This window comes from Tenrec ecaudatus, chromosome 17 (assembly GCF_050624435.1).
Source record: "Tenrec ecaudatus isolate mTenEca1 chromosome 17, mTenEca1.hap1, whole genome shotgun sequence".
NCBI lineage: Eukaryota > Metazoa > Chordata > Mammalia > Afrosoricida > Tenrecidae > Tenrec > Tenrec ecaudatus.
The window spans coordinates 14915051-14933670 of NC_134546.1; the positions used below are offsets into that span (position 1 = coordinate 14915051).

The following is an 18620-nucleotide window of genomic DNA, read 5'->3' on the forward strand; positions in this document are numbered from 1 at the left end:
GAAATATTCATTGAACAACCTCCAATTGGACGAAACAACAGAACTGGACTCTCACAGATCACTAATTTGGTGAAGGCTTCTCTGCGCCTGGATGGCATTCCCCCTTGAGCCTGCCTTTCTTCAGGAGATGAGAACCTTCAGAGGTGCCAACAGTGGGCCTCCCTGAAACCAGTCACACAAAGGCACATGCAGGTCCCGGCGGCAGCACTGCTTTCTCGCACGAAGTGGCAACGGTGAGGAAACCAGGCAGAAACGGGAAAGGATGGGCCTGAATTGGCCATAAGCGTCCCTCCCCTGCCACGCGGTCTGACACTCGGGCCGGGAGGTTTTTTTCCTGCCTCCCTCCAGCTTCGTCATGTGCCACAGAAAGAGTTCAACATGCTTTACAAAACCCATTACACTCGAAGACCATTTCCATATCTGCTGCCATAAATCAAGAAGCCCATTGATGCAAGGCTCCTTGCGGAGGATTAATCACACAGAAAATTTTAACAACTCCTTCTTCAAAAATTAAAGTACTTTCCTATCTCGGCGTTCCCACACTTAATGATGTGGATTCAAAGACTGAAAGCTTTAAGGGCACAACATTAAAATTCATGGGCTTAGGCACTAAAAAGGTTTGCTATGTAAAATCCACTGTAACCAATATTCCAGAAAAATAAATCAGAACATAAACACCATGTAATCTTCTTTAGAGACTGCCTTCTGTTTGAATGGCGTTGCATGGCATAGGAGTGTCCCAGCACGTATGCAGGACCTTGACATTGGCCCCAAACACCGTACAGATTAAAGCAAGTGGCACTCATCCTCGACATGTCCCCAACCATGCTCTCCTTCCAGTTTTGTACACTAACTTTTCATATATATTTTTTTTTAATTGGTATCACAGGTCTTACACAAAAAACTCTCGGGAGAGACCTGATGATTGTGTTCCATTTGCATTAAAATACAGTAATAAAAAATAAACACAGCAAGGGGGAAAAATGTAACCAAGTTTGGGCAGTTATCTGAGGTATTGTACATCAAGAACAAAACTCTGTGTTTCTCTACCTGTGATGATTTTTACAACATAAGAAAGTTCAAAAGAAATGAGTCAGTGAGTAACTTTTACGGCTTCTATTGATAATGAAACCAATTATGTCAACATCCAGCCATCAACATGCCACCTGGTTCTCCGTTGAAAGGTAGTGGAAATGCATTTTACGTGGGATGTAGACACAGAATGCCAAGCATTACAGAGCGTCACCTTAGAGTTTTCATTTCACACCTCAAATATTTTTTCAGAGCATGTAATCCCTAAAACCAGGGAAGTATGATAAAGTACCTACTTAAGAAACATGGACATTTAAATCATTTATTTTAATAGCATATAGCAAAAACAGATCGACTGTACACAGTCCCGCACTACAAACATCTTGTACACAACCACCTGTTAGGAGACAACTCCCATCCAGCCTGTGTCATGACAAGTTCGTGATGCAACATGTGTTTGTAACCTGGGTCACAATCGCTGTTACAGCGCTATCTGCAAAAAGACACTGTATTGGATCCAGGAGTGTTTCCTAAATGAGTTTCTCTCATAACAAGGTATGCTGCACACCAAGACCGACATTAGACTAATGAGCACTAGATCCAAAACTGTGCCTGACGTGTGTCCACAGCGGCGTTAATGACAGAGGAGGAACTCATGCACAATGCAAGGACCGCCTGTCATAGAACCAGTCGTCAGGCCACAAATTTCATGAGGGACACGCTGATGAGTCCAAATGTTTACCAAGAACATTTCACTTAAACTGCAGAGTTGTTTATAAAATGGTACTTGAAAGATGAGCCCCACGAAGGAAGGTAGGGTCTGGTCAAGAAAGGCTGAAGCACAATATAGAGACAATGTTCCAAACAACACAGCTCCCTCCCGGAGGAAAAGCAGTAAAAACTACTTCATCTGTCTGAACAAACAAAAAGTATTTCACAAAGTGTACTTTCACAAAGACGAATTCAACAGGGAATACATTTTGTGGAGAACATTAAAAAAAACCCAAAGACTATGTACTCTTTGAATATGCATACATCAAACCCAAAATGTTAGGTTTTACTTTTGTCCTTTTTTGGCAACTTTTGAGGCAATTTTGGGTTTGGGTTCCCAGAGGGCGTTCTTGACGAATCTCGCAGCTGCGCCTTTGTCCAGCTTGCCGGCCTTCTTCTTGTCGGTGATCTCCTTGACCCTGTTCATGTGTTCTCGGATTCGCTCCTTAAAGGGGAAAACGAAGACGAAATTGGTTTTAGAAGCTCTCCGCCACCACCAAGCTTTAGTACCTTTTACCGGGCCGAATTCCGCAGCCCTATCCAAGTACATATCGCCTACTAAGTGCTAGCAAGGGCCTCCCCCCGCCCCCCCCCCCTCCTCCCCATCTCCGGGCTCAGCCTCTAGGGAAACGGGCACTAGCAAGCCCGGTCGGAATTGACCCAAGTGTTTTCAGAAGAGCGTAACTACTCAGACATCACGACACAGATAACCATTCCTGATAATATTCACAGCAGTACCCTCATGCCACAGCGTGACTGCTGTCTCTGGGCCTACCACCTAACGTCTCAGGCTCCCATGCACTTGCAACCCGCCAGCTAACACCCAGGGGTTCCTGAACGGAGCATGCGCAGAGCAGTGCTGCTTTCCAAGTCCCAATTATAAAGGGCAGCAGGAAAACACAGGGTCTTTTATTCCATTTCATGGTTTTGATTGATAAGCACATGAAATTTCCTAATAAAATATACAGTTCTAATCAAACTTTGCAAGGTGAGAAGCATAACATGTTGCCACACCACTCTGAATCTTCTGAGGCCATTAATCAGAATAAAGGGCTAGCCTACACTTCAATTGGGGAAATAAACTTGATGACAGCGGAAAATGGCATAGTAAATGATTGATCACAGCTTACCAGCAAGTTTCATTGACGTAATCAGAGTAGTTATATAGAAGCATACAGACGGAAATGCGGAACCTTCACATATTTTAACCCAAGAAGAAGACTGACAACTCTGCTCAAAACCCCGTCGAGGCCAGAGGAACGGCCAAGGCCTTTGCTCTGAAGAACCCCTTGCAGCACAGTCCACGGCGAGCTCAGCCCTGCCTCGGGCCTCTGCCCAGCTGGTTCTCAGCCCTCAAGTACCTGCAGAGCCACTCCCTGTCTGCCTGCCCAAACCCACCACCCGTGAGTCAATCTGACTCATAGCGACCCCGGCAGGGCCGAGGAGAACCGCCCCCGTGGGTTTCTGAGACTGTTTGTCTTAGCAGCGGAGCGGTGGGTGGTCTCCAACTGCTGGCCTGGTGGTAAGCAGCTCCACATGTAACCAGGCTCTTCCCGTCTCCCTTCCAATCAGCTCAAGGGACACTCTGGCCCTCCAGGCTCTGCCATCCACCCAAGTATCACCACCCCGCCCGTCTACCCACATACACCTGTTCCTCTCTCCTCACAGCACACAGGAGACTTCGTGGAAATTGTCCACTAACTTTTCATTCCATTTTCCCACAAACATTTTGGAACCCTCCTCGGGCAGCTTTCTAATGTACCACCACCGTCCTTTATGTTGGCAATTTTTTTGTCTGATTTTTTAGGTTTACTGTTGTCTCCTCCGTTGGATATATCTGCTGTGACTGCCAGGGGGGCAGGGGCAGGGGCCCGCTTTATTTATGGAGAAATTATCTGGCTTGGAAATCATGCCTGGCTCTCAGTAAGCGTTCAAATCCTTGTTGAATGACTAAATTAATAAATTTCAATGGGCCTGTGCCTACTTATTTTATACACACACACACAGAGCAAGTAGGTATCCACTCACACTTGAACTCTCAGAAATTACTGCCATCATAGCAACCCTACAAAGGCAGCGTAGCAATTCCTCTGTGGGCGTCTGCTGTGGGAGTAGAAAGCCTCATCTTGCAGTGAGCCACCCAAAGAGTCACCACTGTGCCGCCAGGGCTCCTGAGCTGGGATCAATTAGTAATGTCTGTAACAAGGCCAGATCGGGAGAACAGGTTTCTACTGCTTGTTATTCTGCCCACTCTGATTCAGAAAACCCGTGTGCTCCTCCAATGAGGGGTCTCTGGGGGGGAAGATAGCAGGTGATCTTATCCACTACCACTCACAAGTATTAAAACAGTCCAAAAGCATGTGCGTTCGAGGGAAAGGAGGCGTCTCATCAATACCATGGAGTGTACAGCAGCCAATGCAACCCACACGTCTTAGAGCTGAAAGTGCATGCTACAAAAGCTGCACTTAATACTGCCTCACACGTTTGTTTGGCATGTTTTTCATAATCACCATATTCTGCATTTTCCTCCCAAGGACTTTTCAGGAAAAGTCTTGGTCCACAAACTGAGCGCGCGGGCAACAGATCAGTCTCACTCGTTGTTTTGAAATAAATGACCGATTTACTTACAAATAACACACACACCAACTGCCCACAGCCTCGAGAGCACAACCAGAACGCAATGTCAAGTGTATTTCACATGTGTATTTACCTTGTACTTTATACACAGAGGATGGATTTATTAATAATATTCTTATTCATAAAGCCGAGTCTAGGAGGTCACCATAAGTTTCATTTCTAATTTTTTCCCTTCATATTGAATGATTTGATTTAATTCTTAAAGTCAGCAGAAACTCCAAGATCCCAGACCTTCTATACTGTACTTACACATCTAAATGGAATACAAAGACAAACCTAAAAGATTTATTGCAGGCTGTAAATACGTCACTAATGCAGAATTGCTGGACAGTACACATACAGCTGGTGCCAAAAAAGCTTTTAGCTTTGTTGCTGAACTGGATGCTTTACTGCTGAGAAAATGAATTAATGGAGGAACGGAAAAGGTGGGGGAGAAACTTTTCCCGTCTTTGCTAGTAAATCAACCAGCATATACTTTTTAAGAATTGTGTAAGAGTTACCAAAAAAAAAAAAAAAGGCAAAAAAAAAACTGTCCTGGAGATGAACAGAATCTCAAGAATTTATGGGGAAAATAATATGGAAGTTATAAATAATTACTAGAATCAGAACATGGTCCCATGCAGAGATTTATGCAACAGAAAGAACACCCGGCCTCTGACACAGGTAAGAGAGAGAAAAGCCAGGGACACAAGGAGCTGCATCTCACTTTCAAGACGTCGGCACTGAATAACTCTGTCTCCAGGTAGTGTGCCCAAGGCCCTGTGACTTCAACGTCGAGAGCCTTGACTACAAGTCTACCTGTAGAGAGCATCTCACGTACAGCAGCTGGGCAGGTACAATCAAAAGAAGATAATTTCTTGAAAGCTCACCAATTCCTGCTTTACTGGATGTTCTTTGGGGTTAACTCCCTGAGTGGCCAAATACACTACAAGAGAAAATGGTGTGTATTAATTAAAGGCATGGCAGTCAAAGAAATCCTAGCAATTCAGAAGACTCAGGAGAGTCACCCAGATGGCTAAGTGAACCTTAAATTATTCAATCCACATGAAACATGAAGTCTATGACCGGGGCAGGAGTATCCGGGCTTCTGATTTAAAAGAAATAAATATGACTACTAAAAGTGCCATCAAGTATAATATATACAAATAGCTAGCCCTAAAAAGAAAAAAATCACCTTGGCACAATAAATAATAATTTGCTTTCTAAGTAACTCCCAAGAAACATACTTACCCCAAAACATTGAGTTTAATGTGTAAGCAGAAACTAAATCCACTTTTGCTTGTTCGAGGGGGTCCAGCTATTAAAAAATAGGAGAAAAAGAAAAAATAAGTTCAACACTCACAGAATCTGAGGACCCTTTGTAACATTTTAAGCTTTCATCGAGCACAATGTGTCAAAGAAAACATTTTTTCTACTTTTCATAATCCAATAACTAGATGATCTGGAAAAGATTAGCAAAAAGTATATGTTTGTGAACCAGTGATTTCTGTCCACAAATGTGCACTGCCGAGGACCGTCTTGAGTTAGACAAAGAAATGTGTATAATCCAAGGGAAAATCTTTTGAATTATTTTAATTTGGGGAGTTGGGATCTGGCCTTTGCATGTCAGAAGTAATTTATCAATACGAACACTGTACAGGATGCATTCACATATAAGCAGCAGGCTAAAATGCTTAGGCAATACCAAAGACAGAGAGACATAATGAGATTTGTTTTAGACTGTCAAAGCCAATTTACTGTTTTTGTCCTACAGGACTTCCAGAAACCCTGATAACATCATTGTCATACTTCAAAGGCCAAAGATAGAGTCTGTCAAAAAGATGGCTGGGAGAACTCCTCCCCACCTCCCCACCCCACCCCCATCCCCCCACTCACCCCCCCCAAAAAAATCGAGTCAAAAGAAAAATTGTTAGGAAGCATTTTCTAAGGCTGCTTTGGCTTGGTTTCCCCCTAGAAATAGATGCACAGTTAAAGTAAAAGGGGAAAGGAGGCAGCTAACAGGAAATCCACACTTCCCCCTACAGGGCACGTTTGGAATTACATGTTTCAAATACCTTCTGCAACAACTCATTTCTGGAAACAGACATCATGGTCTTCAGCATCTCTTCCACGGCACCAATGGAAGTCTCGAAGGTCGACAAATAGTCGTGAATTTCAGTTGGGTAGTCTTCATTGACTTCCGTACTTGCCGCCATTATGAGTAACTGGGGGAGAGGATGAAACGTCAGAATTCATTGGAAAGAGATTGTACCTTCATTTACCTGAAAAACAAAAAAGGCAGAAGGCCAATATGAGGAAAAACCTACAGATCACCTTAGAACATAGTTCTCGAGCAACTATACTGAAACTTCCCCTCCAGCTGCTGGGAGGCGGCGGACGCAGAAAAGAGACAGTAACGGCAAAGAGCCCAGCTAGGTGTGCTCAGTGAGAACGTGAACAGCAGCCTGTGAGCACAGTGTGCCAAGAGGAAGCCCTGCCTTGCTTGAGTGCCTCAGATAAATCAGGACATCTCTGCGGGCCTCAACGTCCACACCCAGAAAACATGGCCCTTGGTTTAGTGATCTGTAAAGTCCCTGACATCTAAATGTTGCCAGCACAACTTTGAAGTTCACAAAGTACCATCTGAGCATATGGGGGATGCCGGTGGCATAGTAGGAGCCCCGGTATCTGGGTGCTTATGAGTTGGACTGTGATCTGAAAAGTCACCGGTTCAAAACCACCAACCACTCAGTAGATGACAGGCCAGGCTTTCTACTCTCATAGTTTGTCTCAGAAACCCACAGGGGCAGTTCCACACTAGGAACGATGTGGAACTGGGTCGCCCAAAAATCAGATCAAACGGATAACTGTGAGTATTTAGTCACAATGTATTAGTCTTCTGCATAAGACTATTACACTGAGAACCTCCCTGTCATCCCGTCCCCCCCCCACCCCACACCAAAAAAAAAAAAAAACAAGCAGCAAAGTCCATGTGACACTCACTACTGGATGAAGAATCCCAGTATGACCATCCCACTGCTGTGCAACCAGCAATCCAACAGGGGGCGCTGAAAAAAGAAGACCACAGAGAAAGAATGGTGACCGGCTATTGAGTGGTTAAGTAGACACAGGCATGTGCTTCACTTTCCTCTGACATCCCTCAAGAAGGACAGATTGAAAGTCAAAGTCAAGCAGTAAGAGCATGGCTCCGAGGGTGGAGAACTACCAGTGTCCCCCAGTGGGGGAGCGCTCTGGGAGCCAGCACTCACAGGCAGGAAAGAGAAGGGGGGTGGGGCAGTCGGTAACGCAAAGAGGCTTGTCTTCTCTCAGAAGCCCTGGTGGGCTAGAGGGATATGAGTTGGGCTGCTAACACCCAGGTAGGTGGTTCAAAGTTACAAGCGGCTCTGTGGGAGAAAGCAGAGGCCTTCTACTCTCATGGAGTTCCAGCCTCAGAAGCCCGCAGGCACCACCTGATTCTGTCCTTAGGCTCACCATGAGTCAGAAACGATTTGAAGGCAATGGATTTTTATCTTCTCTGTGGGTGCAGAATTTATCTGGAAATTTGGATGAAAAAAGAATAAGATGGGAAAGTATCCGTGACCTAAAAAGATGATAATAGACCAACTAGATCAGGGTCCTCACACTTTTTTAAACAGGGGGCCAGTTCACTATCCCTCAGACCCATTGGAGGGCCAGACTATAGTTTTTTAAAAAAACAAAAACAAACTATGAACAAATTCCTATGCACATTGCACATGTCTTATTTTGAAGTAAAAAAACACCCAGCAGGCTGGATAAATGTCGCAGTTTGAGGACGCCTGAACTAGATCATCAACCACAGGGGGTAGTTTTGTTGCAAGTTTTTTGTTTGGTCAACATACAAAAATCTATCCTCCAATTAGACATCAGACCTATTTGAAATCTAAAGGTAACTTTAAAGATTTTTTAAAGGTCATTTCTTCCAGCCTTAAGGAGGACGTGATCCCTGTGGCCTCTAGCCATGCTAGAGCAAAGAAGACAGGAAGGAGCCTTAACAAACAAACAACCTCCACCGAGTCATTTCTGACCCACAGCAACCCTGTGGAGGGGCCCTGAGGCTTTGTCCGCTCCACAGAGCGGCTGGGGGGCTTGAACCACTGGCCTTGCCGTTAGCAATCCAAGGCTCCCCTGAGGGCACTGTCAGCACTTTTCTTGTTACACACTCAAACAGAGTGCCAGGAGAATGAAGAATTTCAATGTATCGACAGATGCACTCAAAAATTACATAAATAGTTACATAACTCAAGTGAAACCAAAATGCTATCAGGGCAGATTTAGCACGGTAAAAAGTGAAAAGAGGCTTCTACATAATTAAAGGATACCCTAAACAAAGTTAAAAGGCAAGAGATAGCCTGAGAGAAAATAACTGGCAAAACCCAGCAAAGGATTAAACAGATTACAGAAAGTTCTTAGCAAGCAATGAAGAAACTTACAACAATGACAATCACATCATCTGTCAGATAGGCAATCATTCTAAAGATGAGGAATGTCCAGCATTAGCAAGCTCATACACTTAGGGTGGGTCTAACTAGGTACAGACTGTTTAATTACCCACTTAGGGTGGGTCTAACTAGGTACAGACTGTTTAATTAGATTCAGGAAATCCCCTTAAGGATCTAGCCTGCAGAAAACCCTGCAGAGAGACATAAATTGATTCAAATGGACACCTCAAAACTTTTCTCTGAATCTCCTCCTTGCATCAATTTTCCCCTCTATGAAACATTATTCATCCACTGGAAACATGTTATTTCTCCAAGTCAAGAAGCAACTCTTTGACTCCATATCACCCCCTAGTGGAAGTCCCATTTTCGCTCTACATTTTAGAACTCTAAAGAATTGTTCTACTAAACCCCCAAATAGGAGATCTGGGTGACGTATTGGGCCACTCAGCAACAAGTTCAGCAGTTTGAAACCACCAGCAGTCCCACGCGAGAAAGCCCCTGCGTGCTACTCCTATAGAGAGTTAGTGAGAGTCTCTGAAATCCAAAGGGACAGTGCTACTCTGTCCCATACGGCCATCAGTCCGAATGGAAGCGATGGCAGCAAGTTTTTCAAACCTCCAAAAGTCAACTCGGTTGCCATGGAAGATTCTGACGCTTGGAATCCTACGCATGTCACAGCAGAGCTGTGCTCCGAGGGGTTTTCAATGGTCGATTTCTTGCAAGTAGATCACCAGGTCTTTCTTGTGCGGTGCCGGCCCGAGGCTCCTTACTCTATTTCCTCCTCTTCCTTTCTTAATCTTCTGTAATCAGGGGCCATCGCATGTCTTCAGCATCTTAATGCTGCCTCTAGTTATCTATCTGCTTTACTCCTGAAGTGAGACCACAAATCTCTATAATTTAAAATACACTAATAAACCAATGACTGTCTTACACTGGATTCTCTAAAGAAGCAAATTCAGTGAAGCTGATGTATGTACAGAGATTCTGCTTAAAGAAACGGTTTATGTAGTTGTATTAAAAAACTCACTCCCTTGACCAATCCAGGTTCACTGTGACCCTACTGGACCCCACAGGACAGAGTAGAACTGCCCTTGTAGGTTTCTGAGACTGTAACTCTCTATAGGAATGGAAAGCTCTGTCTTTCTCCAGCAGAGGCTGATGGCTTCGAACTGCTGACCTTCTGGTCAACAACCCAACATATGCCACCAGGGTTCATAAATCCAAGCTCATGGGTCAGAAGTCAAGTTGGAAATGTCTCCTGACTCACTTGGCTGCAGGGGCTAACAAAACCCAAGTCTGGCAGCTCAAGTCTCGAGAACTGCCAGTCAGTTGATGACAAGCTGAATGCAGAGTCCAGTGCTGGTAAAAATATTTTAAGAAGTCACAATGCCCACCAAACTAATCACGCCATGGATTTCATCACACCGAATCCTGGGCAATGGTGAAGGCATACCTGCTGGTCAAACTACGGAGATGCATGCCAGCCAGGCTGACACAACCTCGACCGCCACATTCTTGACAGTCAGAACTCACCATCTGCTCTGGGGAGGCAAGTCCGGCTGGGTCCCGCCACAGAGGTTACAGCCTGGGAAACCCTGTAAGGTAGTTCTCCTCTCCCCCAAAAGGGTCAGCCTGAGTGAGAACTGACTGGATGGCAATGAGGGTTGTCAATTTAAAGTGGCATGCCCCTCCTTCCAGCATTCCTTGCCTCCTCCCCCTTACCCTGCATCCCGCAATAACATTTACCAGATATATATACACATGATGTTATCAATTATATTTTACATATCTTAAATCTATTTTATTCGTGCATTATCTGGGTAGATTCGACCTGTGAAGCTTTCAGTCAGCAGCCAAGAGCTTAACCGTGGCACCACCAGGGACCATGACTCCTCCCACTACCCCTTCTATGTGCTTCCCTTCATCCTTCAGGAAGGTCTCCCTCCTCTTGGGAAGAACAAGGGGTGGGGTTGGGCTGGCCATCTTCCCCACCTCACAGGTCACCAAGGTCGAAGTGCTTGGCACAGGCCAGAGCTGACATCACTGCACACCCTTCCCTTCAGCTCTCTACCGCAGCCAGAACCCCGGGACTCACCCCTCACGTCAATCAGTCCCACTGGCATCAAAAGCTGCCCGTCACTCACACCGCCTAGCCGATTTCAACAGCCAGGGAGTGGTCTCCCCATGGCTAATTTGGCTCACTGTGGCCCCGTGGCACTGATGGTTAACAAGCTCAGCTGTTCACCAAAAGGCTTACAGGTCTATTTGGCCCTGGAGGCAACTTGGAAGAAAGGGCTGGCAATCTCCTTCCATAAAACCAGCCTGACAACCCTGGGGGACTCCGTTCTCCTGACAAGCAGAGGGCTGCTGGGCGCAGGAATTACCCTGACCCTGGGCAGCTGGTTCACTAATCTGGGAGTGCTACAAAATAAAGATGTCCCTACATCATCTGGTCAGGGTAGTTCCCTGCTTAAATTCATCCAAGAGTTCCCAAACACTTTGAGGAAATGTTCCAGATTCCTTGTAAGGCCTGTGCTAGTTTCTGGCCTAACTAGCCCCGACTTTCACCATGTCGCCTTCCTATCCTATGAACTGCAGTCATGTGATTTATTGGTTGTTTTTCTAATATGTCACATGGTTCTCTGCACCAAAAACATCCTTCCCACTCTACTTTCATCACACCTTTCTTGTCTTCAGGAGTTAGGATCAGGCCTCGCTTCAGAAAGGGCTGCAGGAGAAACCCAGCAATGAGCTAGTCACTAAAAACGTGATCTTCCAAAGTCTGTGTATTCACTTGACTTCCTTGGGGCCTCTTTGCTCAACAGGGCTGTCATATGGGTTTTGTAACCTCAGTGACACACACAGCTCTCACTGCCATCAAGTCCACTCAGACTCGACAGCGACCCTGTACGATCCAGCCCCTGTGGATTTCCAAGACTATAACTCTTTACAGAAGTAGAAAGTCTCTTTCTCCTGAGCAGCTGGTGGTTTGGAACTGCTGACCTTGCAGTTAGCAGCCCAACACTTTTACCACTAGGTCACCAGGAAGACAGCCATATTCTCCATCTGCTCAAGACAGTCCCAGTGTATGCCAATTATCTCTGCTTGCCACCAGCAGGCTCCCTCTCTCATTCTCAGCAGCCCCCATTTACATCAAACAAATGGTCACCTCAAGAGGACCTCTGACCCTCTCCATCATCCGCAGCCCCTTTGGTTTGCGAACCACAGGAGAGGCGGCAGAGTGCTCCTTATACTGGTCACCAATCGGTCGGTAGGTGAAGCAGAAACAGCAGGAGTATCGTTAAGAGGTGGGCCTCACAAGGAATTAGCTGGCACAATTATGGAGGCTGGACAGGCAAGTTCAAAATTCCTAAGGCAAGCTGGAATTCATGGACACAGGCTGAAGCTGTGCAGAATTCCTTCCTTCATTTTTCTCTTTAGGGAAGCCAGAACTATCTATGATGAATAAGCCGAACACTCACTGCTATCAAGTTGTGCCAACACATAGCGACCCTACAGGTCAGAGTAGAACTCTCTGAGGCTGGAATGCTTCATGGAATGGGAAAGCCCCGCTTTACTCCCAAGGAGCAGCTGGTGGTTTCAAACACATAACCACTTCACCAGCAGCTGGTGGCTTATCAACCCATAACCACAATACCAAGGCTCCCTCTATGATGATAGCCCTTCGTGAAATCGACTCATCATGCCTCTCAATCAAATCTTCCACTTTCACAGCACCACCTAGATTGGTGTTTGAATAACTAAGGGCTGCGGCCTCCCAGACATTATCAAAAAACTCCATCACACTCCCTTCATCTTCCGAGACCAAAGACTTTTCCTGACGTCATCACAAAAGGTCGCTCCATTGGCCACAACTTGCTATTTTTCATTGTTCCACAGAATAAAATTACACTTCCAATTTCACCCAGTAAATACAGGAAAATTGACCCAAAAAAGGGGAGGGGGTAATGAGATTAACAAGAGGGCATAGGGCAGTTACTACTTAGATCCACTCATCACTCTCAGCATTATTACAACGAGGACAAACACAGATGACCTCCTGATGCCAGCTCTATTGAAGAGGCTTCAGAACTCTGGGAAAAAGGAACTAAAAAAATCATCGAATTTTCCCTCGAGCATTTTTGAGGCCCTTCCTATGACCTACATACAACACCATCAAAGTATGTCCGCCTCCCAAAGAAGTTAAATATGAATCTAGTTGCGCCTATAAGTTTACTTACAGGAAAAGAAAATAAGTAATAGCATGGAAGAGTTTCAATAAAGGGAAATTAAGCAAAGGCCGACGTGATTGTTCTCCCTAGACTAAGGGACAAAGCTTAACTCCCAAATGGAATGCGTACTCTGGATCTTTACTCAAATAGCAAATACTAGCTAACTGCGAAAACCCAGCTGAGAGCTCTTGAAGAGTCCACAGAAAATTCCATTATCTTTTCATTCAAGCGGACTTCAAAAAGGTCATGGAATATTAGCATTTCCCACGAGCTCCTTAAAGCCCCTTCGTATGAAGAACCATTGGAAGTTGGTTGGTTTGTTTTTTAAATCACTTCTCAACTTCGACACCTCCAGCATGGTCAGTTGACTCTGACAAGTAATGAAACCAAGAAAAAGCGCAGGGCCGGCGAGCGAGACCCGGCGGGCCAAACTGGGTCTCGAGCAAAGCCACCCCCGATGAGCAGACGGGGGGGACAGCATTCCCACAGGACACGGCGCCAGGCCGGACGCTCGGTCCCGTCGGGGAATGGAGAGGAGCCCGGGGCAGGGGACACACGCGGGGGGGAAGCCTCCAGGCCCCGCGTTGCAGGGTACCTCGTTCGCCTCGGACGCCGTCGCCGGAAAACCGTCGCCCGGCGGTGACGTCAGACGCGCCGGCTCGGCCGGCGCCGCGGCGTCGCTCTCTTGATGACGTAACCGCGCTCGCCCCGCCCCGCTTGGTCACAGGAAGTAAATTACCCACTGGCCTGGCGTGGGTCCCGATTTTAAAGGAAGTCTTCCAAGACGGCGGGTTCTGAGTTTGGAGACGGATGCTAGCCATCTTTTTCTAGATTTGTGTTCAGCCGACCACCACCTCGAAATAAATCGAATGTTAATAAAGCAAGGCAAGTGTTAGTTCTGAAAAAAAGAGGAAGACCCTCGAGGTCAAGGACATGGAGTGACTGAATGACTGCAAGATTAGAACTTGAATTCTGAGCACACTGGTTTGCAAAGGGGCCGGGGCAGCCTAAAATCCATTTGAAGTGTCCCCGCATGGATGAAGTGTCCCCGCATGGATCATTAAACCAGGATGGAGATCAGCGAGTCTCAACCTGTGGGTCGCGATTTCTTTCACAGGGGTCGCCTAAGACCATCGGAAAACATATATTTCCGATGGTCTTAGGAATCGAGATACCGCTCTTCTAGCTGTCTCCAAGCGGGTCCGCCCACAACAGATACACCCACCTACGAGTAGGGGGGTCGGTGGGGGGGTGAAGACTTACCCATGCTCCACCATGCTTCCAGACAAAACTTCGGTTTTTTGTAAAGAAATATTTCATAGTATATAATTGCATATTGTTTTTGTGATTCATCACTATGCTTTAATTATGTTCAATTTGTAACAATGAAAATACATCCTGCATCTCAGATATTTACATGAAGATTCAAAACAGTAGTAAAATTAGTTATGAAGTAGCAACGAAAATAACTATGATTGGGGGTCATTACAACATGAGGAACTGCATTCGAGGGTCATGGAATTAGGAAAGAAAACTTATCCAAGATCTTAGGGGTGAGGGGTGTGGCCTGATAGCATTTCAAGACCAGTGCATCACGGGATATCACAGTCTCTGGTACTCCATTCCATGAAGCTGAATTGGGTACTCTAACTTGGCCTACCACAGTATAGGAATTTCATAAAACCAAACCCATGCCATTGAGTCAATCAATTCTAATAGTGACCCTATACACTGTTTCCAAAACTATAAATCACAAGACAGTTCTTCACAAGAACAGTCTCATCTTTCTCCTGACTTAAAATGTTTGAACCACAGTAAAAGATTGGAGTATTTGTTTCCAGCTTCCAAATGATAATATAAAATCTGTTTTACAACCACATGACAATTAACCAAGGAGAGATTCAATAGATGCTGTTTTAGACTTTTTCAGAGATGTAAAACCAGTGAAGATTTGAAAGATGTGTTTAAAACGGGTTGGTACAAATCATAGAAAGCATTCTTAAACAAAATGTGAAGCCATGCTTCTACACTTACTTCCTCGATCTAGGTCTAAACACTTCTGAGGGTTGGTATTTCCATTGCTCTAATCCTTTCCCAACGAATCCTAGATTCTTTGATTCACCCTCCTCAAGGGACTCCCTTAAGTGTTCTTTGCAGTTTGGGAGCAAAAAATCTGATGAGACAAGATCGTGGACAGAGAAAGATTCCCCAGTGAAATTCTCGGAAGACATACCTTACTACTCTCAAAGATGTCTGAGGATGGAGACGTGCTTCACCGGCTGCAGGGGCCAAAAAATCCAAGATTATAGTCAAAACATCAGGCTCAATCCAAAAAGGCTAGACGTTCCAGTAGGAGGCAGGTACAGGATCCAAATCAAGACAAAAAGCAAAGTACCTCCTTTTATACTGGAAGCCAACCACACCTCCAAGGATAATCCCAGTCACTTGATGGACGGCTGGAAGCAGATGGCATCAAAATGGGATTACATTGTGTCAGCTCTCATGATGGGGGATGATCGGGTCATTGTGTAAATGTCACACTACATCACTCACGGGCTCAAAGATAAGAACCATTGTGAGTCTCACACAGGACTGATCAGTGTTTCATTCCTCAGCACGTATGCGTCAGAACCAATTGCAGCAGTCAAGAAACCACATAACAGACAAGGCTGCTGCCTAAGACCTCTTGAACGAGTTAGAGTGCATTCCTCATTGGAGGGCTAAGGTACACTTGATACAAGCACGCTATTCTCACTTGGCTCCTATGCATGTGAAAAAGGAAGCTTGCAGAAGAACGGATACATGTGAATGACGCTGTTGGCAAAGGATAGCAAAAGTACCCCATGAACTGTCAGAAGAACAAACGCGTCTGGAGAAGGGTGGCTAGAACGTCCTTCAAAATCAAGGAGTGTGAGCGTTCACATACTTGGGACATATCGTCAGGTGAGACCAGGGTGGGGTTAATAACTAACGTAAGGATTGGGGATTCTAACTCACTCAATGCACCATGAAAAGGGATGGGTGGTTTCCATTCATCTTGCAGCCAAGAACCCCCTATGGCGCAGCTCTGCTCTGTAACACAGGGCTTGCGACGAGCCCAATAAGCTCAGGGACAATTGGACAGGTTTTCTTTGGAACCGCCTGTGCATTCAAAATAGTCCTGCGCACTCAAGGGACCCTGGAGTCAGCTGGTATAGTCGTTCACAAAGACAAGCTTGCTGATTGGATAGACCGGTGGGACCCCCGGAAGATCGCCCTTTTCCTTCAGGTCTGGACTAGAGCTCACGTCTGACTTAGAATAATCAACCAAAGCCACGGATCAAAGCCGTGGGAAAGAAGGAGGCATTGAAACACAGGGAGGAAGGGGGGGAAAGTTGAATCACAAAGTATGAATTGTAGAATGTAAAATTCTGGTATGCTCTGTAAACTTTCACTTCACTCACAATAAAGAAGGTTTTTCATTTTGTTCTGTTATGTAAGCAACAAGGTAAAGAATATTCCTCACCATTACTTTATGGCCCCTTCTAACTTTGAAAAGTATAATCCACAAGTCATGGCAAAATTAAGAATTCCAATATCAAGTTTTGTTTCTAAATGTATTTTCAATTATAGGGTAATGCTGACCAAGATGTGGAAGCATACTCATTAATTAATCATGTATTAATCTCATGACAATCTTTGAGGCAAAGGTGGCTAACACTCCCTCTCTGCATATTCTCTGGCTAAGTCCTGAAGGTAAATAAGTAAACAGGTGTGAGAAGGCCCTACCGAGGATTTACCCTCATGAGGAAATCACACCAGCCTGGGTGATCCAAGGATTAGGAATAATAAATCAAAACCTGGAGGAGGGAAATGTACCAAAGTCAGCAGTTCAAAACCGCCAGCAGCTCCATGGGAGAAAGACTGGGGGTTCTACTCCCATAAAGAGTTACAGCCTTGGAAACCCACGGGGGTTGCTATGATGTGTTAATTAACATACAACTCAATAGTTCATTCATATTATGAATTATCACCACTGTCAACTTTGGAACATTTTCTTCTGCATCAGACACATTGGTGTTTAATCTCCATTTCCCCCCACCCTTCTCTTCCCTGTCCTCGGGTAATTACTAATCCACTTACTGTCTTTATAAATCCACAGATCTTGGCTCCCCTGTACAATAAAAAAAATAATACAAAAAGGACCCATTGACAGTGCTCATCTAAAACAGAGGAAAGACTACAATCTAAGAAAGAGCAGAAGATATTATAACTTGAGAATAAACTGAAAATGGGTCCAAAGGGAGATCTAATGACAAGATATTAGATTCTAGTCTAAGTACTGTTGCTAACACCCGCCATGCCATGTCCTTTGATAGTAAGGCTGTCACATTCCTAATGTATGGAAAGTGAAGGTTCACTGAGGAGTCAGTCCACATAGGCACCCTGCAAATGGATTTGGGGCATCCTCTATCATGCATTACATTCCACAAATGAGGTGTTTGGATTTAGGCACTGATTTAGGCCATTAGCTCCTCCAGGTTTGGATTATATTCTTTCCAATCCTTGGATCATGCAGGCTGGTGTAGAGGCAATACAGCAGGCTCGAGTCAAAAAAGCTGGAAGTTCATTGACGGAGGAGCCAGGTGCAGGATCCAAATCAAGACAAAAAGCAAACCCTGAGAAGCCATTTGGTCTTGTGCTAACAGTCTCTTTCATTCAGATGATGTGCCTTTGTCTTACCTTTGTCCTACTTAAGACTTAACAAATATTCTCCTTAAACTATATCTGAGTTGGGGCTCTCTTTTGTACTCCAAAACAGGTATCATCCATACCTTTGATCTTCATCAGTAAGTGCTTCAAGTCCTCGGCTTTCAGCGAGCAAGATTGTGCCACCGGCATATCGATAATGGAAGAGAGCAGGTTGAAGTTGTCAAGGATCTTGTCTTATTTGGTTCCACAATCAATGCTCATGGGTAAAAAAGCAGTCCGTAGATAAAAAGGCACATTGCACTAGGTAAATCTGCTGCACAAGAACTCTTTAGAGTATTGAAGAGCAAGGATGTTACTATTCTCCATTGCATCATATGCAGGTGAAAGTTGGACATTGAATAAGGAAGACTGATGCATTTGAATTATGGTGCTGGAGAAGATATTGAGAGTACCATGGGCTGCTAAAAGGACAAACTGATCTGTGTTGGAAGAGTAAGGCCAGAGTGCTCCTCGGGGGCAAGGATCACAAGAGTTATATACTTTGGACATATAGTCAGGAGAGACCAGTCCCTGGAGAAGGACAGCATCTTTAGTATAGTGGAGAGGCCGTGAAAAGGAGGAAGGCCCTCAACAAGAGGGAATGACACAGTGTCTGCATCAATGGGCTCAGGCATAGGAACAACTGTGAGGCTGGGGCAGGACCGGGCAGTGTTTAGTTCAGTTATGCATAGGCTCGCTATGGACTGGAGCTACCTTGACGGCACTGAACAACATCCCGATAACCCTGCGAGGCAGC

General features: G+C 45.2%; 1 protein-coding gene across 5 annotated transcripts; it reads right to left on the reverse strand.

Annotated features, from left to right (window-relative positions):
- Window positions 1–903: 903 nt before the first annotated feature.
- Window positions 904–13808, reverse strand: C1D (C1D nuclear receptor corepressor). Of its 5 annotated transcripts, none has more exons than XM_075535471.1 (6): window positions 13728–13808; window positions 7423–7487; window positions 6495–6644; window positions 5671–5737; window positions 5310–5365; window positions 906–2248 (listed from the first exon to the last, which is right to left on the reverse strand). In XM_075535471.1, the coding sequence occupies exons 3-6, from the start codon at window positions 6633–6635 to the stop codon at window positions 2090–2092; spliced, it is 423 nt and encodes a 140-aa protein (XP_075391586.1). In that variant the 5' UTR covers window positions 6636–6644; window positions 7423–7487; window positions 13728–13808; the 3' UTR covers window positions 906–2089. The 5 variants fall into 5 exon arrangements, with proteins under 5 accessions (XP_075391589.1, XP_075391586.1, XP_075391588.1 ...); XM_075535473.1 differs by lacking the exon at window positions 13728–13808 and adding an exon at window positions 7912–7931 and having other exon boundaries at window positions 907–2248; XM_075535470.1 differs by having other exon boundaries at window positions 908–2248; window positions 6495–6701; window positions 13728–13798.
- Window positions 13809–18620: the final 4812 nt, after the last annotated feature.

Excerpts from the sequence above, each read along its gene's own strand:
- C1D (XM_075535474.1), bottom strand. The coding sequence starts at position 6,635 with ATGGCGGCAAGTACGGAAGTCAATGAAGACTACCCAACTGAAATTCAC. Across the intron at positions 5,366-5,670 it reads ATTAAACTCAATGTTTTGGG|TGTATTTGGCCACTCAGGGA; the intron begins GTAAGTATGTTT and ends TTTCTCTTGTAG. Across the intron at positions 2,249-5,309 it reads ATCCAGTAAAGCAGGAATTG|GAGCGAATCCGAGAACACAT; the intron begins GTGAGCTTTCAA and ends TTCCCCTTTAAG.